This window comes from Melospiza melodia, chromosome Z (genome assembly GCF_035770615.1).
Source record: "Melospiza melodia melodia isolate bMelMel2 chromosome Z, bMelMel2.pri, whole genome shotgun sequence".
Lineage (NCBI taxonomy): Eukaryota > Metazoa > Chordata > Aves > Passeriformes > Passerellidae > Melospiza > Melospiza melodia.
This window is the reverse complement of record NC_086226.1, coordinates 55,693,285-55,711,176: the sequence shown is the minus strand read 5'-3', so window position 1 is coordinate 55,711,176 and position 17,892 is coordinate 55,693,285. Positions and strand designations below refer to the sequence as shown.

The 17,892-nt window shown below is 42.1% G+C and overlaps 1 protein-coding gene across 1 annotated transcript in view; it reads right to left on the bottom strand.

Annotated features, from left to right (window-relative positions):
* DAPK1 (death associated protein kinase 1) overlaps positions 1-17,589 on the bottom strand; it is an 84,682-nt gene extending 67,093 nt beyond the window's left edge. Inside the window, exon 1 of the mRNA XM_063181272.1 lies at positions 17,464-17,589. Within this exon, the coding sequence (XP_063037342.1) occupies positions 17,464-17,525 (62 nt within the window). The 5' untranslated portion in view covers positions 17,526-17,589. The remainder of the gene's footprint in view (positions 1-17,463) is intronic.
* Positions 17,590-17,892: the final 303 nt, after the last annotated feature.

The window sequence follows — 17,892 nt, the reverse complement described above, 5'->3', positions numbered from 1 at the left end:
GTTACTCCATAAGCTTGCAAAACTCCTGTGCCTCCACTTAATCTCTGGCTTGTTTTAGTACAGATAGACATACACAAGGAAATTGAAAGCAATTTTCATCTGCCTTGCAAAGAAGAGAGAGAAAACATTCCTTCACTTGGCTCTCTAATTTACGTTACCATTACACAAAGCTTAAACCAGAATTGCATTAAGGGACTCTTCACAGGGTAGCCCTGCTACAGTGCAGCCCCACATTCAACAATACAGTGAGCAAGGGTAGGTAACACAGGCTTCAGTAGATGAAAGCTTCACTCTGCAGCACAATACACCTTCAAGTTTTTTATAGAGATGGCCGTGATGAGCTAGACATAAAGTATCACCAGTACTGAAAAGGCACCAGAAGGTTTGCAGCAAGGTGCACCTAAGGAAGGCACTGCTGACATGAGGCAATCATGCTCCCTCTCTTCCTCCTACATTTGCTTGCTGCTGTGTTTAAAACCTTTTCAGAACATGGGGGTTAATAGCTGTCATTGCATCTCTAGTTCTACTTTGACTTATGACCTCTTATTAGTTACCTGCTTCCAAATCATGACAGCATTGCAAATTTGCATTATGCCTGCACATAAGCCTTATAAAAAACAATGTGCAGAAACACAGGCACAGATTTCTGAAGTGGTGTGCAGCATGAAGAACAGGGATTTTCCAGAAGAAAAGGTGGCATGGCAATAGTATTTTAGACTAAAAATAAAGAGAAAGGAAAGATCTTGCAGCTACTAAATCCTCCACAGACAGCACCCGCACACAGCCCTCCCTGCAATCAATGTGGTCTTCTTCTTTCAAAGGAGCACATGACTTTAAAGAAGTTATGACCACAGGGTTATCAGACAATATATGGGTTTCTCTATGATCATACTCTGCTAAGCAATTAGGTCAAACCGTGCTCTTGAAAATTAGTTTAGTGCAACTGAAGGTCAAGGAATGAAGGCATGCGGGGGAGATGAAGCAGAAAAGAAGTAGGATTTAACTCTAAAGCACATACAAAGCCCTTGCCAGAAAGAGGAGTTGCACAGTTGCTAGAACTTTGTAGTGTATGAAAGGAACATTCTTGGCACTGAAAACCTGGCATCTGTGTACAAATAGAAAAAGTGTTCCAAGTCAGAAGCTGTACACAGAAACAAAAAGGAACTTTTTCACATCAATGTGCTCACCAGTACTGTCTTGTTCATTCTAAATTACACTTTTGTCAATGGCTTAGTTGTCAGGCAAATAAGTAGATTTTTGTTACTCTTAACCAGAACAAAGAGATATTACATGCTTTTACAGAGTTCTGTAATTCTTAGGAAAAAAACCCAACCAGATTCTTTTACATAAGCAGGAATTCTGATGTCAGATTCTTTTTCTTATATTCACATTTGGGTTTTGGAATGCAAATTTGAATGAGTAAAGTGCTCTGGGTCTATGTTGGCAGCAGATGTTCAGAAGAAAAGGCACACACTTTTTTCAAAAGCTGGAAGCATTACTGAAGGTTTGATGATTCTGTTCTCCTGGAAACCCATGGATTACTGCAAATACAAAACAGAGACACACTAACAGCTTTACCCATGGCTGCAAGAAATTGACAGAATTATTCTTCTGAAAGTAGCCAAAAATTAAATTCTCTTTTCTGCTTCTTCTAGCGCTTTGAACAAACAACATGTTGAATAGGTGGGTGAGAGGCAAACACTAGACAGGCAGAGACAAAACCTTCCCTCTTTCCTGTATGTATATAAACAATTCAGCTCTGTCTCCAGTTTCATATTGTCTATCCAGCACTCACTTTTACAGTCTGGGTAACACCAAACATGCATATTTGTCACTGTGCCAGTATACAAGACAAGAAATGCAAGTTATCAACGTTGCCGAAATCCCCTACAAAAGACTGAGTAGTGGTCAGACACTATTTTTATGCTGTCCAGTCCAGTTACTGCCTAGTAGGAACAGCAATTACATTATTGAGGGAAAGGAGGGTTAAAAAAAAAAAAGAAAAAAACAGCTGTTGGCTATTACTTTGCAAGCAAAAGCATAATATCTAACGGCTGTAACTTCCACACTTCAGGTGCAGTAAAACCTTTCACTGCTCAGGAGATAAACATTTTTTCTTAGTTCCTTCCTGAGAATTCATTTTACCATAAGATTACATTTCACTTTAGAGTTTCATGTAATATAGCTCAATGTGACATAAATGCAGAGGCATGATACAGACAGAGAAGTTGAGTTAGTATATACAGTCTTCTCTTTTTTTTTTTTTTAATTTTTCTTTTAATATGAGACTAAGCAATACTGCAAAGCTCAAGAGCTCTTTGCTTTCTCATATATGGACAAAAGCAGGGCTGCACTGCACTTTCACAGCAGCGTTGTCCTTCCCACTTCCACAAAAAGAAATGTCATGTTAGATTGAGTGAATCTTGGTATTCTGTGGTTCTCTCCCAAGCGGCACTTCTGAGTCACTAACCTTTGACACGTGCATTGCTAAAAGAACTGACCTGTTCTAGAGGAATTTGGAACTGCTCATTTGCAGTTACAGTGGGAACAATAATAATTCACTGAATGTGGTGAAGTGACAAATGTAAAATGAACACAACCAGTATGGAAGTGAACTCAGTCTAAACACAGGTACGATTCTGGGTAAAACTTGAGGATAGTAAGAAGAACACAAAAGTGAAAATGTGAGATGCCCCTATGCCTCAAATGCCTTAACAAAATATTTAAGTAATTATCAAACTACAGAATGTGAAGAGCTAGAAAGTACTAGAGAAAATAGTTTTAACAGAAGTCTACTCATAGACAAAGGAGTTTAAAACACAGCTGCAAAGTCCATGTCAAAATGTAATGGTATTTAGTGTACAGCCTGGAAGAATGTGTATATCACCAATTTCCTATTAATGATGCCTGGGCTGGAGTTTGTAGAAACCTGTTTAGTCTGAATACATGCACATCTGCTAAAGTATTTTCAGAAATCATCTTGCACTACAAAAAGTGGAGTACTCACACTTGTAAGCAGTTGAAGTAATAGCTACAGCTATAACATACAGGAAAATCAAAAAAAAAAACCAAAAAAAAGGAAAAAGAAAAAAGAAAAAAAAAAAAAAAAAAGAAATAATGCAAAGAAAGCCAGAGATTTTCAAGCAACCACCATTCATAGTATTAAAAAGTACATGTACACATACAGCTACTTTAAGAATCAATGCCTAAGTATTGCCATATAAATACCTTGTGAGTACTTTAGTCTAAATGCTTTTACTGTTATTTAATACTTCATTTTCCCCTTCTTTAGGGCTTTTCATGAAATTTGTAAACTAACTCAGCAATTAACATTAAATCGTAAGTTAATCTAGCTAAATGTTTAAAGACACGTGACATAAGTCTGACTCGGAACTGATCATAAAAGCTCAGTTATCACTAGCTCAGAAAATCTTAAACCAGGAGACTGGTGTGAATATTAGAACATATGAGCAGAACAAACATTTGATTTTGGTGGTGCTAAAGGCTGTTCTTGCTGCTATTTCATAACTAGTGTTTTGAGTTACGCGCTTCTCTTTTCAGCAATAGGTTTTGAAGCATGCCTGAATCGGTGTTTGTCCTTCAGCTTGGGAATGAAAAGTCTAGCGATAATTCTTATCAGACCTCACTTGTGTGATCCACTCTTTCATCACAATGAACAGCCTTTCTTCCTTTCACATTTTCAGAAATTCCCTATTTAGTGGTGTATGACCTATCATCCTTATGAGCAATAACACCGTGCCTATAAGCATCATTCCTATGGAGATTTTTACTCCAGGAGGTTTTTATGTTCAATGGCCCCAAACAAAAACACAAAAATTCATCACCTTTACAGCACAGCTGTACCTGCTAAATACATTAAACAATGCTAATGTAAGAAAATGTTTTTTTCAGTATAATTGAAAAAACCCATTTAATGCAGTCATAGAGTATGGATCATTCAAACGCTTGCTAGACAAATGATGAAACCTAATCACTAGGAGCAGAAGTGAGGATGGACTGCAAGCAGGTTATGAAATTATACAGGTCTAGAAATTATACAAATTGAAGGTGGGAAATGATGTAAAGTTTGGTTACTTTCTACTTCTACCAGGTATGAAGAATCACTAAAATACACAGGTGCATTACTAACCTTTTAGTATTAGAGCATAAGGAGAAACAACCTACTTATGTTCCACAGAAGATGGTGGAATAATTTTTTGTGTAGAAAAATTCTGGATTTTCTCCTCCAGTTATTAACCTGATGTTAGTTAAATATGTAAGAAACTCACTGAGCTATAAACACATCACTTAAGCCAGTGATGCTTTTCCGTGACTTAAAGGCGGCTTTTTAAGATGACATGGCATTACAAACAAAGCAGTTTGTGTCACAAACACAATGCTCTCATGCTAAGTGCCTTAGTAACTCCCATATACATTAGGGTTTTATGAGCCAGTAATTAAAACCAAGTAATTGTCCGCTTCCCCAGATCTTCAGCTTTTATTCACAGATTCACAGCTATTCAAGTCTGTAGATGAGCTTGGGCACTTCAGAATTTAGAATATTAAAAAAAACCCCAAAAACTTAAAAAAAAAATAAATTCCAAGTTGTCTTCTCTGACCTCTGTGCAAAGGAGGGCTTGTCTGGCTAGCCTATGGCTGCTGCCACAGGAAAACATACTCAGACTGTGCTGTCACCAGTCTCATTGTCCAGGGTTAATCACAGTCAGGTTTTGCTCCCCAGTTCAGAGCAGCTCTTCCACAGGGCCTTGGCTGGCCGGACCTGCAGAGCTCTGAGGCACAGCACATCGGTGCAGGCCTTTCAGCGTGCTGTAGTGGGCTGGGCCAGTACCTGTCACAAACAGAGGCTTCCTCATCCTGCAGGCCCTGCATTCCCACGCTGTGCTGCTGGCTGGCACTGATCCTCGTCTGACATGCCCGTGCTGACCCAGTTCAGAGAGCTCAATCTGTAATCCCCTCCCGCTTCCAGGCTGTGCTCAGGATGGTGCCGGCGCTAGGGCGGGAGAATGCTGCTCAGTGAGGAACAGGAGGGTGAGGAACAGCACCATCCCATCCTCTGACCCTGGCGCTAGGCTGGCTTAGCCACGCCGGGGGGGCTCGCAGGCAGGCACAGCAGCACCGACCAGGAGCTAACACACCCTTACGAGGAACAGTAATGTGAAGGTTTCTCTCTAGAGAAACAAAAGAGGCAGCAGAAGTAGACCAGCTTTGCAAGATAGAATCTGGAATGGTTTGTTCTTCAGCTAATGTTAGAACTGGCAGAAAAGCCAGGAAAAGCGATATCCTCCTTTCAGACAAGAATGTGAAGTAAATAGTATCAGAAGGCCCTTTCAAATAAAAAACCATGAGAAAAGATGAGATATAAGGAACTGAGCCATTCCCTGACGTGCTTTCCTTCACCAGGGAATAAACGGCAATTCTACGCAGATGGTCCCGCTCATGGAGATAAGAAAATATTGCCAGACAGATAATATACCAACAAAATCAACACTCCTGTACCAAAATGTTTGAAGTCTGCGTTTGCAAGGAATAAAAACCACAACAAAACAAAAACACTACTCAAACCCAAAGCAAACAAAACTAAATCCCTAAAAGAAAGAGAAAGCTGAAGGAGAGAATTTGAAGTATCTATCTTTAGGATTACATCTGCATCACCTTACTTAAAGGTAACAGGAGCCAAGTGTCCTAACAAAAGAGTCCAAGTCAGCAAGAAGAGAGGTATTGAAAGATGAAATCTGTTACCATTCAAGACTTTCATATATTTTTTTTGCCTTATACAATAATAAACTCCCAGTCTTGTTGACAGAGTTATTCAATGTCGAGTTCTTGGCCTCAAAGTTCTAGGACCCAAGTAAGATCCACAGTAGTATTATTTTCCTTGGTGGACAAAAGCCATGTTATGGTTTGACACTGGCCAAACACCAGGCACCCACAAAAGTCACCCTCTCCAGCCACAGATGGGCAGAGGAGAGAAAAAAATTAACCAAGGCTTCATGAGTTGACAAGAACTATGAGAAAACCCTCCAAGGGAAAAACAGGCTCAACTTAGAGGTACAAAGTGAATTTATTACCAAAAAAATCAGAGGAGGATAATGAGAAGTAAAATAAGCCCTTAAAACACTTCTTCCCCCAGCCAACCCCTCCTTCCCACCAACAGAGCAGGGAGATCGGGTGTGGGGGCTTTGGTCAGTTCACCACCCACGGTTTTCTTCCGCTGCTCTGGGAGAAGGGTCCTTCCCCTGTGAGACGTGGGCTTCCTCCCACAGGAGACAGCTCTCCATAAACTACTCCAGCATGGGTCCACTGTCACGAGCAGCAGTCCTCCCAAAACTGCAGGAACTGAGTCCCTCCCATGGGCATGCAGTCCTACCAAAACTGCTGTGACACGGGCCTCTCTTTCCATGGGGGGCAGCCCTCCAAGGCCAGGCTGCTCCAGCCTGGAAGCAGGGCCCTCTCTCTCCACCAGGTCTCCCACTGGATCCCAGCCTCCTCCAGGCATCCACCCACTTCAGCCTGAACACCTCCCCACGGGCTGTGGGTGGATCTCTGCATCCCCATGGATCCCCACGGGCTGTGGGTGGATCTCTGCATCCCCCATGGAGCCCCATGGGCTGTGGGTGGATCTCTGCATCCCCCATGTTCTGTGGGTGGATCTCTGCATCCCCATGGATCCCAAAGGGCTGTGGGTGGATCTCTGCATCCCCCATGGATCCCATGGGCTGTGGGTGGATCTCTGCATCCCCCATGGATCCCAAAGTGCTGTGGGTGGATCTCTGCATCCCCATGGATCCCAAAGGGCTGTGGGTGGATCTCTGCATCCCCATGGATCCCCACGGGCTGTGGGTGGATCTCTGCATCCCCATGGATCCCAAAGGGCTGTGGGTGAATCTCTGCATCCCCCATGGACCCCCATGGGCTGTGGGTGGATCTCTGCATCCCCATGGATCCCCAGGGGCTGTGGGTGGATCTCTGCATCCCCATGGATCCCCATGGGCTGTGGGTGGATCTCTGCATCCCCCATGGAGCCCCATGGGCTGTGGGTGGATCTCTGCATCCCCATGGATCCCCATGGGCTGTGGGTGGATCTCTGCATCCCCCATGGAGCCCCATGGGCTGTGGGTGGATCTCTGCATCCCCCATGGAGCCCCATGGGCTGTGGGTGGATCTCTGCATCCCCCATGGACCCCCACAGGCTGTGGGTGGATCTCTGCATCCCCCATGGACCCCCACAGGCTGTGGGTGGATCTCTGCATCCCCCATGGACCCCCACAGGCTGTGGGTGGATCTCTGCATCCCCCACGGGCTGCAGGGGCACAGCTGCTTCACCGTGGTCCGCACCAGGGGCTGCAGAGGAATCTCAGCTCCAGTGCATGGAGCACCTCCTGACGTCCTTTTCCACTGACCTTGGTGTCTCCATGTTGTTTCTCTCATGTGCTCTCACCTCCTCCTCTGGCTAGAGGAAAATAACCCCAAACCTGTGCCCCACTTTGATCTCATTTTCTTCTTAAATATGTCATCAAAGATCTTTAATTTGCTCAGTTTTAGCCAGCAGCATGTTCATCTTCAGAGCCATTAGGGATGGGCTCTGCTGGACATGGTGGGAAAGTTCTAGCAGCTTCTCACAGCAGCCACACACCTTGTCACCCACTAAACCTGACAGAATGATTTAACATGGCAGAATAACTTAATTGTAAACGATGTCAGAATAAAACATTATCAGTTAGCACAGAATTTAGCTGCACTTAATTATACCTTTTTGCCTAGTTATTACATAGCTAGGCAAAGTAAGCACAGTGCCAAATAACAGCCACCACAAAGGATAGACATGATTTGAAAATTTATGCATTAGTTTTCTTAGTCTCCTTTAGAAATACAGGATTACAAAATACCATATCAGCAGTGAAGTTCAATTCTCTTCTCTAAAAACTTCAGCAAACTGAAAGAATAGGAGGGAAGAGATGAGTGTTCACATCACTTCTCCATAAGCAGAAGACAGTTAAAAGCACCGGTTTCAAAAAAATGAACAGCCTTTCTCTGTCCCATAAGTGTTTACAACTTCAGAGCACTAGTCCAACAGACTGTGGTCAGGGGAAAATGTCCCTCTGCTATCAGTTCCCATGGCATAGGAGCAGGCACTCTAAGTGCATACCTCTACAGGCACACCTAGCCAGTATCTCAAAGCTAAAACAACCACTGACACTTGAGAGAAGACTGAGGAAAGGTACAAGAGTCCAGAAGCCAATTTATATACCAAGCAGAAAGCAGGACTCCAAGTAACTCGTGTAAACTTAGAAGCATACCATTGATAGCTCACAAATAAATACATAGTGGAAATAAAATATTTCCAGTACATTGGTTCAGTTACAGGCTCTTAGCCTCCTGTTTAGGCAAGAAATGTACAGACAAATGCTATTGCCCCAAGTAATTTTCATCCTTTCCAAAACCTCACTACTTGGTATAATTCAGAAAAAAAAAATCTCAAACTGTAATTTCAATCAGTATGTAAACAGTTCTAATTCACACAATGAAATCTCCAGCTTTGGATAAAGCTTACAGATCCCCATAAGCTCATGACGACCCAGTTGTTCTTTCTGTTAAACACATAGAAGACCACCTGAGCTTCATAACAAACAGAGACTTGCACCTGTAGGCAGATGGCACTGGGGGAGGTTTGGTCTAGAAGAGTGGCACACCAGGGTCCCTGTATGGTCAGCCCCGCAGCCATGCTTCCTCCTCAGCACCCCTGCCTCTGGAAGCAGAAATGGATTGGCACATCAGCTTGCACAAACGGGAAGGAAGAAGGGGAAGGAAATTAAACTTCTGATACCAAGAGAGTAAGGCTGCAGGCCACCATGTGTATTACTCACTGTAGTGTCTTACAGCACTGCTGTAAACCATGTAAGTTGTTCTGGGACTGAAGGAAAAGTACTCATTACAAGATATTCCCTCCAACATCAACCTGTGCCACAACAAAAAAAAAAACCCACAAAACCCCAGCATGCTAACAACGCCACACTTTTAATAAAACAGGACAACATCCTCAAGGACTATAATATGCCTGGAAACTTTGAAAGACGGTGTTTAAACTGATCCAAAATATCATCAATGACTGTATCCTTATCAGCCTTCTCCTTTTCCAGTATCATGTAATTCTTTCTTTTGATTTCACAAGCTCTATCTTTATACAATTTAGATTCCTTGTTCATACTGCTTCATTTCAACAGGTCCCATAAGGTCATTTTCCTTGAGGCAGGAAGCCTTTCAATTCCAGCCTGCAGAGCCATCTGTGAAAATTGCAAATGTAAATATAGTTTCAAAAGTTTGTTTCACCAACCATTTTAATTTTTGCAGCGTATTAATAATATCATACCACTCCAAGCACAGTGGTACAAGGTTAAATGTACTGAAGTCTTAAATATTCTCTCTCAAGCAGCTTCACCACCTTACCTTAGCATCTCTTATTCACTTTAGAAAAGGACAGCAGTCATCTCTTTCAAATGGAGGGATAAGACCTGCAAGTAACATGTGAAGAAGGACATACCAAGGTTCACAAGGATATGGAGAGATTCCTGCCCCGACAATTAATCTCTGTCATTAATCTGTTCCATAACTGTACCAAAACCAACAGAAATGTCACCCAACAACTAACCAAAATGTGCAGGCTCCACTCCTCCTGTGTCACCTCCTAGACAAGATCTCAGCATTTAGTAACATCACCTGTATTAGACTCCTTGGCACTGGCCTTTGCACACAGCTCTGCAAAATTTCACATTATGGCAAAATTGACTGCTTAAGGTAGACATGCAACTAAACAGTAAAGGCTTGAAGATCTTTAGGCTTTGTCGGCACTTTTCTCAGCTTCACCCATCTCAGCCACTTACTCATCATAGTTAAGTATCTCCTATTATACTGCATGGCAAGTCAATGAATGCTGTTCAGGTTTAGTGCATATCCCTCCTTTGTGTCACCTATCTTCATGCAAGGGGACAAAACAGAGTTTGAGAAACACTTTTATTTGAGGCAGAGTTCCTTCAAAGCCACTACCATCCAGGACACAAGGTGCTGAGCCACTGCTTTAACTGGTATGATTTCTTCAGAATATAAAATTGTATCAACAAGTTGCACAGGTACTCTAACCAAGCCAGTTAAAAACAGAAAGACAATTGGACCTTAAGCCAGGGTCTCATGAGAAACACAATCTCCTCCAAAAACTGGTCCAGTTTTGAATACCTCTGACTAACTGCAACAACCACTTGTGAAGATTACTTCAACTGCTATTGCATCTCCCATAATTCTCCTAATTTCCAGTTTATACTTCCTTGTTGTCAGTTTATGCTCTTCTGTCTTTGTGGCAAAGTGACTCTTTATCTTGGTCCCTCCTGCATATTTAACTCAAAGTAGATTTATGGAGGCAATCACAACTCCATGCAGGCTGAGATTTCACAGTGCTTTCAGCTGATCTGAGAGTGTACACCTGCCATAAATTATATATAAGGTAGGTATTTTTCCCCTTTGACAGCAGCACTAAAAAAAAAATAAAAAAAAAACCCAACCCTGAAACAAAACAGCCTACAGAGAAACACAGCAGAGGAAAGAGATACTGATCCTTTCACCCACCAACACTGCATGAAGCCTCAGCTTTGAGCAAAGCTCTCATGAAACAGTGGTGTCAGCCTCCCCTTCCTAGGCTAAAGGGGCCAACTTCTGTTCAGTACACATAATTCCAGCAGAGCAAATTACATACTCAACATCTGTAAAGAGAGAAAATAGGGAGCAAAAAAACAAACACCTAAAAATCCCCACAACACAGAAGGACTAACCTGGAAAGCTAGAAGGACAGATTGGAGTTTCAGCACACCCCTAACACACCTGCTCTGGTACTGGTCATGCCTCACTGAGCCTGGCTAGAAGAAAAATCAGACAAGCATTTTTATCTTCTTCCTGATGAGTTTAGATTTACAAAGATTTGTGCATTTAAATTGAGAGCACTGAATAATCAGCAAGCTCTAGTTTTTATTACACTGTATTTTAAAGGAAATACAAAGCAGCCATTATTCTTCCCAAGAGAAAGAAATAAAGTAAGCAGGACAAGTTATACCCAAAAAAGCATCAGCACTTCTTGTGCTTTTCATGAAGCAAACCTCTCAGCACATTTTATACGGCAGCAATTGTCACCAGTGGCATTGTATGGTGACAGCTCTTGCAGCCTGCGCAATCAGCAGCTTGCAGGTTATTGTGCATTTCCAAAAAGGAAACATTTTAAGGCATGTCTGGGAGGCAAACTGAGTTGAGATGTATAATTTTTGCAACTATGCTTTCCAGTTAAGAAACTTTCCTTTTCAGTATCCATGCAACCATCAAAGCCACGACTTAAAGACAAGCATGGAACAACCAACTTCTCCTCCAAGAGTTGACTGATAAAACATGGCCATGGCTTACAAACAGCACAAAAAGAGTTATTTGATGTAATTTGAATTACATCATTGAAATTACATTTTCAATTCTTCAAAAAAAGTCAAAAGGGCACACAAAGACACCAATCAACCAAGTTTCCTGGTCAGGGACTTTGCCATCAACATTTTGAGTTCCTTCTTAGGTCTTTTTCCCTGAAAAGCTCCAACAGTCCACTCAATTTAATTAATTATCATGTACTACTAAAATGTGAATAAAGTAGTTGTAAAACCAGTGAATTATACACTTGCAGTATTTATCACCATGCCTGTACAAAAAACAGGAAATGGGACCGCAGGGGTTTGCACCTTCTGCTTTTGCAGTTTAACCATTTTACTGCTGCATGAAAAGGAAGGTTAACACATGCCTTGTAATGAAGCAATGTTATTTTCTTTCTTATATCAAGAAAACACAAGTAAACAGAAACTGGAAATTTCAATGTACCACAGTTAAAACGTTTGTAGTTCACATGCACTAGTTTTAGCCTTATGAAACCATCCTTCACACTTCTCCTTCCCCTCCCCCATATGACTTTCTGATACATAGGAAAAAATGTTACACTATAAGATTATTAAAGATGGCTGTCATGGGTTCTAAACGTGACGGTTTTGAAAGGAAGTATCCCCTTTGTGATATTCATGATGTCTTTCAGATCCTATAAATCTCACAACAGAGCCTGGCAATTTTAATACATGGGCTAGTTAGCAAGATTAACTTAGATTGTCAAGCCTGAAAAGTGCCATGAAGGTTAAAATCTAGTTGCCATTCAGGTTCGTTTGTTTGGGGGTTTTTTCGGTGCTTTTACTTTCCTCCCAATACAGAAGAGCAGTGTAGTTGCAGTGTTTGGATAGATGACAGGCAGCCTCTGCAGCTGTAAAAAGCAGTGCTACCAAAATCCAATATCTGAATAATCAAAACCACATACATTCATGCCTATATATATATATATATATATTTGTATATTCAGCCTACATACTCCCTGTTTACAATGGAAATAATTTTCCTGGAAAAATAAAAAAACAATCCTTTTTCACTCAACTCTGAAAGGTAGAGTGTGAGACCTCAGCACCTCAGGATGGAGGTGCAGAGTGGCCGAGACCACCCTTGGGGGGCTCGGAGGTCCTGGAATGTTGCCAGAAGGGTCTGGTGGCTGGACTTTGATCCTACACAGCAGACGACACCTGTATGAGGATGGGAGGATTTCACTGGGGTAAATGGTGAAGGGATAAGTTAATTAGAGTGTGAAACACAGGGTTTAGGATTTCTGGACAAGGGGGTCTAGAGAAGTAAGATGGAGGAATTGGGGCGTGTCCTGTCCTTCTTCTTCTTCTTCTTGGCCTCCATCTTCTGTGGTGATGGTGGCACTTTGGGATTGGTCATTACTAAAAGTGCACCGGTTAATAAGGGTAGAAGGTATTGGGGAAAAATTATAAATATTGTATACGTAACTTCGGGTATAAAGATAAGTGACCGCCCCGAGAGTTGCAGAGTGTGCCCATGGCTGGCTTGCTGTGCAGACCTCTGTTGGGCCAAAAGAAAATCTTTTAGATAAACAATTAATAAACACCGAGACCGAGAAAAGATCAGAAGTCTCTCCTCGTCCTTTGAAGCGCCGGGCTGCCCAAGGCCACCCTGGGCCTTTCCAGGCCACCTAAACAGCCGAGAAACCGACAGTAGAGGAACATCTAACAGAATGTAAATACATATTTGCACAGCTCTCTGTTCTCTCTTATCAACATCTTCAGCATGTTAGCCTAGGCATTTTTCTGTCACGACTGATAAAGCCATTAGGTAGCAGGGTTAGGTTGCTACTTTTTACTCTTAGCATCTCTGACTAGTGAGTTACCAAGCAGAGTCAGCAGTCTCCAAAACTGGCAAGATTCAGTGTAGCCTTCCTCTGACAAGTTACAAGTGTTTCCCTAGTGACTCCAACAGGTCCATACAAGCCTGACATTCAAAACTGTTAGATATCTCTTCCTGCTTTCTGAATCAACAAGAGTCTAAAAATTGTGAACCACAGTGCAATGCAAATACCATTCTTCAGTTCCAAAACTTTACCCTAACACTCTGCATCTCTTTTAGAAAGCACATGAAAGCTTGAAGGAAAATAAAACAACCAAAAATACCAAACGTGGGTGTTGGGGGTGAAGGAAGAAGAAGCTGTCTATATGATCAAGAACTCACACAGACAAACACAGTATGTATTTATAACACAGCTTTGGATAGCTCTCCCTAAAATTATTTAAACAACACCACATTTCTCACAATACTGTATGAATTCCCAAGCAAGGCCAGTCATGGTAAAAAACATACCTTGAAAGGTTCAGTGTACTTTGAAGGTCTTTACTTGCTTGCTCACCATAGTGAGGTTTTTAATACTGCTGAACTTGAATTCCTGACTTTTGGGAGGACTGAATTAAAAGCACTGCAGCAAGGTATTTAAAATGCACAGTCACACCACCTGCAACTGCAGGCTGAATTAAAATGACAAAACTGTGTTTAGCGAATTCGTTGCTCTTGCATGATAATGTTTACCACCCCTTGAAACTTCATGGTTAGATGATTACTTAACACATCTGCAGGTAGCCTGCATGTGAACAAGTAACACATGTAATTTCATATTTGCAAGAAAGATGGAAAACAAAAAAAAAAAGTGTATGCAACACACCATAGGCTAATCAAGAGCAATCTTCTTATATGTTCCAAAGATAGCATTAGATCCATAAGTCTCCCAAGACTGCATTGGTACAAAAGCCTAAGATAAACCAACCTTAACAGCCATGAACTTGTCAGGAGAAATCAGGTGTGGGCAAGAAAAGTAAATAAGGTTGATTCTACCAGTATTCACAATTGCAAATTTCTTTTTACTTATTCTCTCCAGGCATAAGTGAAAACTAACTAAAGACTAGAAGAAAACACAGATTTTTTGGTAATAGGACTATGACTGTTTATTGCCTTTTCTGCAAAAGCACAGTAGAATACCAGAAAACTAGAGAACAATATTTTTTTTTTAGCCAAGGCACACCATCATCCCTTCTTATTTCCAATAATGCTAGGTCTTATGCTAAGCAACACTTAAACCTCTTTTATTACTTTCTAACAAAAATTTAATTTACACAGCCCATTTGCTTTCTTCAAGACGTCTTTCATATTTAAATGATTTTTTATTCTAGTTACTGTCAGAAGTATTATAATGTAACAAAGACTAAAATAATTTACAAGGGAAAACAATGTAGATTATTAAAATTAAAATACACGGAGCTCTCTGAAAAGGCAGGTTGGCCTAGGAACTTAGGGATCTTTTCATTGAAACACAAGTCTGTCAATAAAAACTCACCTGTTAATTTATTCATCTTTTTTGCTTCATGCCTGCAGCTAAGTAAGAGGAAATAAAAGCATTCTTCCAGGAGAAGGGGGAAAATCAGTTGATTTTGCAAAAGGGGACCTTTCATCATTGCTTAGCTGAAGTATTAATTCACAATTTGGGTTCCCAAATGAATACAATAAATTTTAAAGTCAAAGATGTTTTTAATATTCACTCTTTTTTGAGTTTTGAGCCTCAGGACAACTACATTTATACGCAAACCTAACAGTCAGAAACCTGCTAAGGGGTAAATGAGGAATGGAAAGTGACAGATTTACAAAAAAGTAGTTTGTGCAACCCTAGACATTTAAGTTCAAAAAGAAGTTTAAAATACCACTGAAATAAACCGTTCAACCATATCCTGAGATTTGTTTACTCTCATGGTTTTATGACAATTCACACTGGAATAATCCCAATTTCTTAAAATGATACTGAAGTGAAAGCTTTGGCCCTTTTAAATAGCTATATTCCATTTTTAAAGTAAAACCCTGCCAAATATATCACAATGTTTTACCATCCACTGGTATTTTCTCACATATGTAGATAAAATTGATGAGATTTTTAGATTTCTTTACTCTTTTTCAAGTGAAAACTAGAGTAGATTTTAACATTCTTTAAGATTCATAAAATATTATAGGTTTAGAATGCATGCCAAGCTTCTATAGCATTAGGATGGATAAAACCCCCAGCGTTGTAATAACCTGTTGGTAAATGATAAAATGAATATACCATTTTAAAACTGAATGCCATTACCTAAAACTCTGCCAGTTTGAAACCCTCCATTTGTTCTGGTTTTTTTGGTTGTTCTTTTACTATTTAACGTTTTCAGTGTTTGCGCTTCTCATAATGTAAAAACGTAATGCCTGCTCTCCACTGCTGTGCTCAGGAGCTTGTGACTTCCAAAGAACATTTATTTGAAAAAAAACCTGCATGTATTTAAACACTTCTTATGTAACTGGCCTAAGGGCAATTGTTCTATTTCATAAATATGCATCAGAGACCAAACACTGCACTGATACTTCCTCTTTAAAAAAAAATACGGGAGAAATTACATAAACCTTAGCACCTTCTAATATTGACAATATTAGACATTGTCTTCTCCCTGAAGAATCTTAAAAACCCCACAATATATGTGCGTCTTTATTGTCTTCCATGAAGCCAATAACTTATCAGTATCTGTAAGCACAACAATTGTTTTATTTTTAAAAATCCAGAAACCCAAACCTGAATTTTGGAATACTGTGTATCCATGTCAAAAAAAAAAAAAAAAAACCAACCTGGAAATCAAATAGAGCAATCTTAGGAGCCAAAATAATTGTTTAGATCACAAAATCCAAACTTATGCCTTAGCATGAAAATACATCTTCCTATGAGGTTATCCAGCAAGTTAATATTACTTCACAGTCTAACACAGTCCTAGAATGTTACTCTAGATGTATGAAAATGTCAACCCAAAATACTATGTGGAAATAAAAGAACCTGTTTATTGTCAAAGTCACATCAAAAAACTTGCATAAAAATGGGATGAAGTTTACTAGAAATACAGTGCAATTAACTTCCTTATAATGTGGGAGGCTTCTTGGTTGGTTAGTTGTTGTTTGGGTGGGGTTTCAGGGGTTTTTTTTGGTTCATTGGTTGGCTTTGTTGTTGTTGTTTGGGGTTTTTGTTTTAGTTTATTCGTATTTTTATTTATTTTTAAGAAATCATGAAATACTTCTAAGTTCCTGCCTATTCAAGTCACTTGTTCGCAACATTTGCTATGACTGGACGCTTCACTGGGAAGGTACACAGAGGCAGCTATGGGGGCATCTGCTCCACGTGTACTGAATGCCCTGTGCTAACTGAGCACTGACCCTCTGCTTTGAAATCACCACGATGAACACTAGAAAGGGATTCTGCCATACTGGTTTGCAAGAATGCCACTGGATTCCTCCTTAAAGAAGGGGGACAGAACATGAAAAAGGCTCTCATGTAACACAATGCAGAGGTTTAAACTGTCTTACAACATGGAAAGCACTGATAAAACAAGGCATGACTAATATTGTGGGCTCGGAGGGGCTCATTATTACACAGCATTCAAGAATCAAGGTTCAAGTAGGCAGCTCAGCATCTGCAGCGCTCTGCTCATCCCTTAATCTGACTTCCAGCTCCAGCAGCGATGCCCAGACAGTCATGTTCACCACAGATACAGAGGGAATACAGAGCTTCTCTCACTGCTTTAATCGCGTTCTCAAAGCAAAATCCAACACGCCATACAGGCGTAGTCCTTCACACCATGAACAATGCAAACTTCCCTCCTTCAAGCCCAGCCCGTTTCCAGTTCCCCGCCCGGCGAACAGCAGCCAGGCTCGCACAGCCACAGCTGCGCCGCCGACAGCGGGCTCGCCCCTGCAAGCCCACCACAGCACCGGGAGGGCGTCGGGCTGGGCAGGTCCCACCTCGGAACTGTCCCTGTCCAAAAATCTCATCAGACCCGCGCTAAAAAGGCAAAGGCGCGGTAACTTCAAATGCAAATCCCTTTATCTCTTTGGGCACCTCAGACACGGTGGAAAGGCAACGCGGGTGTGAGCCTGCCCTCGCCCCTTGCCCGGCCGCGCTCAGAGGCCACGGTTCCGTCCGCCCGCACCCACCTGCCAAGGTCCTCGCCCGTCTCGTAGTGCTCCTCCAGGTTCTCCTGCCGGAACACCGTCATGGTCGCCGCCCGCCGCCGGCTTCAGCCCCTGCTCGGCGCCCTCATCACCAGCGCCCCGGAGCCGCCCCGCGCAGGCTGCGCGCCCTGCGGAGGAGCGCGGAGGTGAACGCCCCTGCCCGCGGTCCCTCCCGGCGCCGGGGGCTCTCCTCACCCGCGAGGGAAGCGGCACCCGCGGGCCGAAGAGCGCCTCCCCTGTCCCTGCCGAGCGCCGGGAGAAGAAAGCGGAGCGCCGCGCCCCCGCCCCTTCCCCGGCAGCGGCAGCCGCCCAGCTGCCGCGGCGGCCACCGGAGCCCGGCCGCCCGCCCGCCGCATTCCTCAGTGGCCCCGTTGCCCTGTCAACCGGGACGTGCCGCCGGGCCTGCGGCAG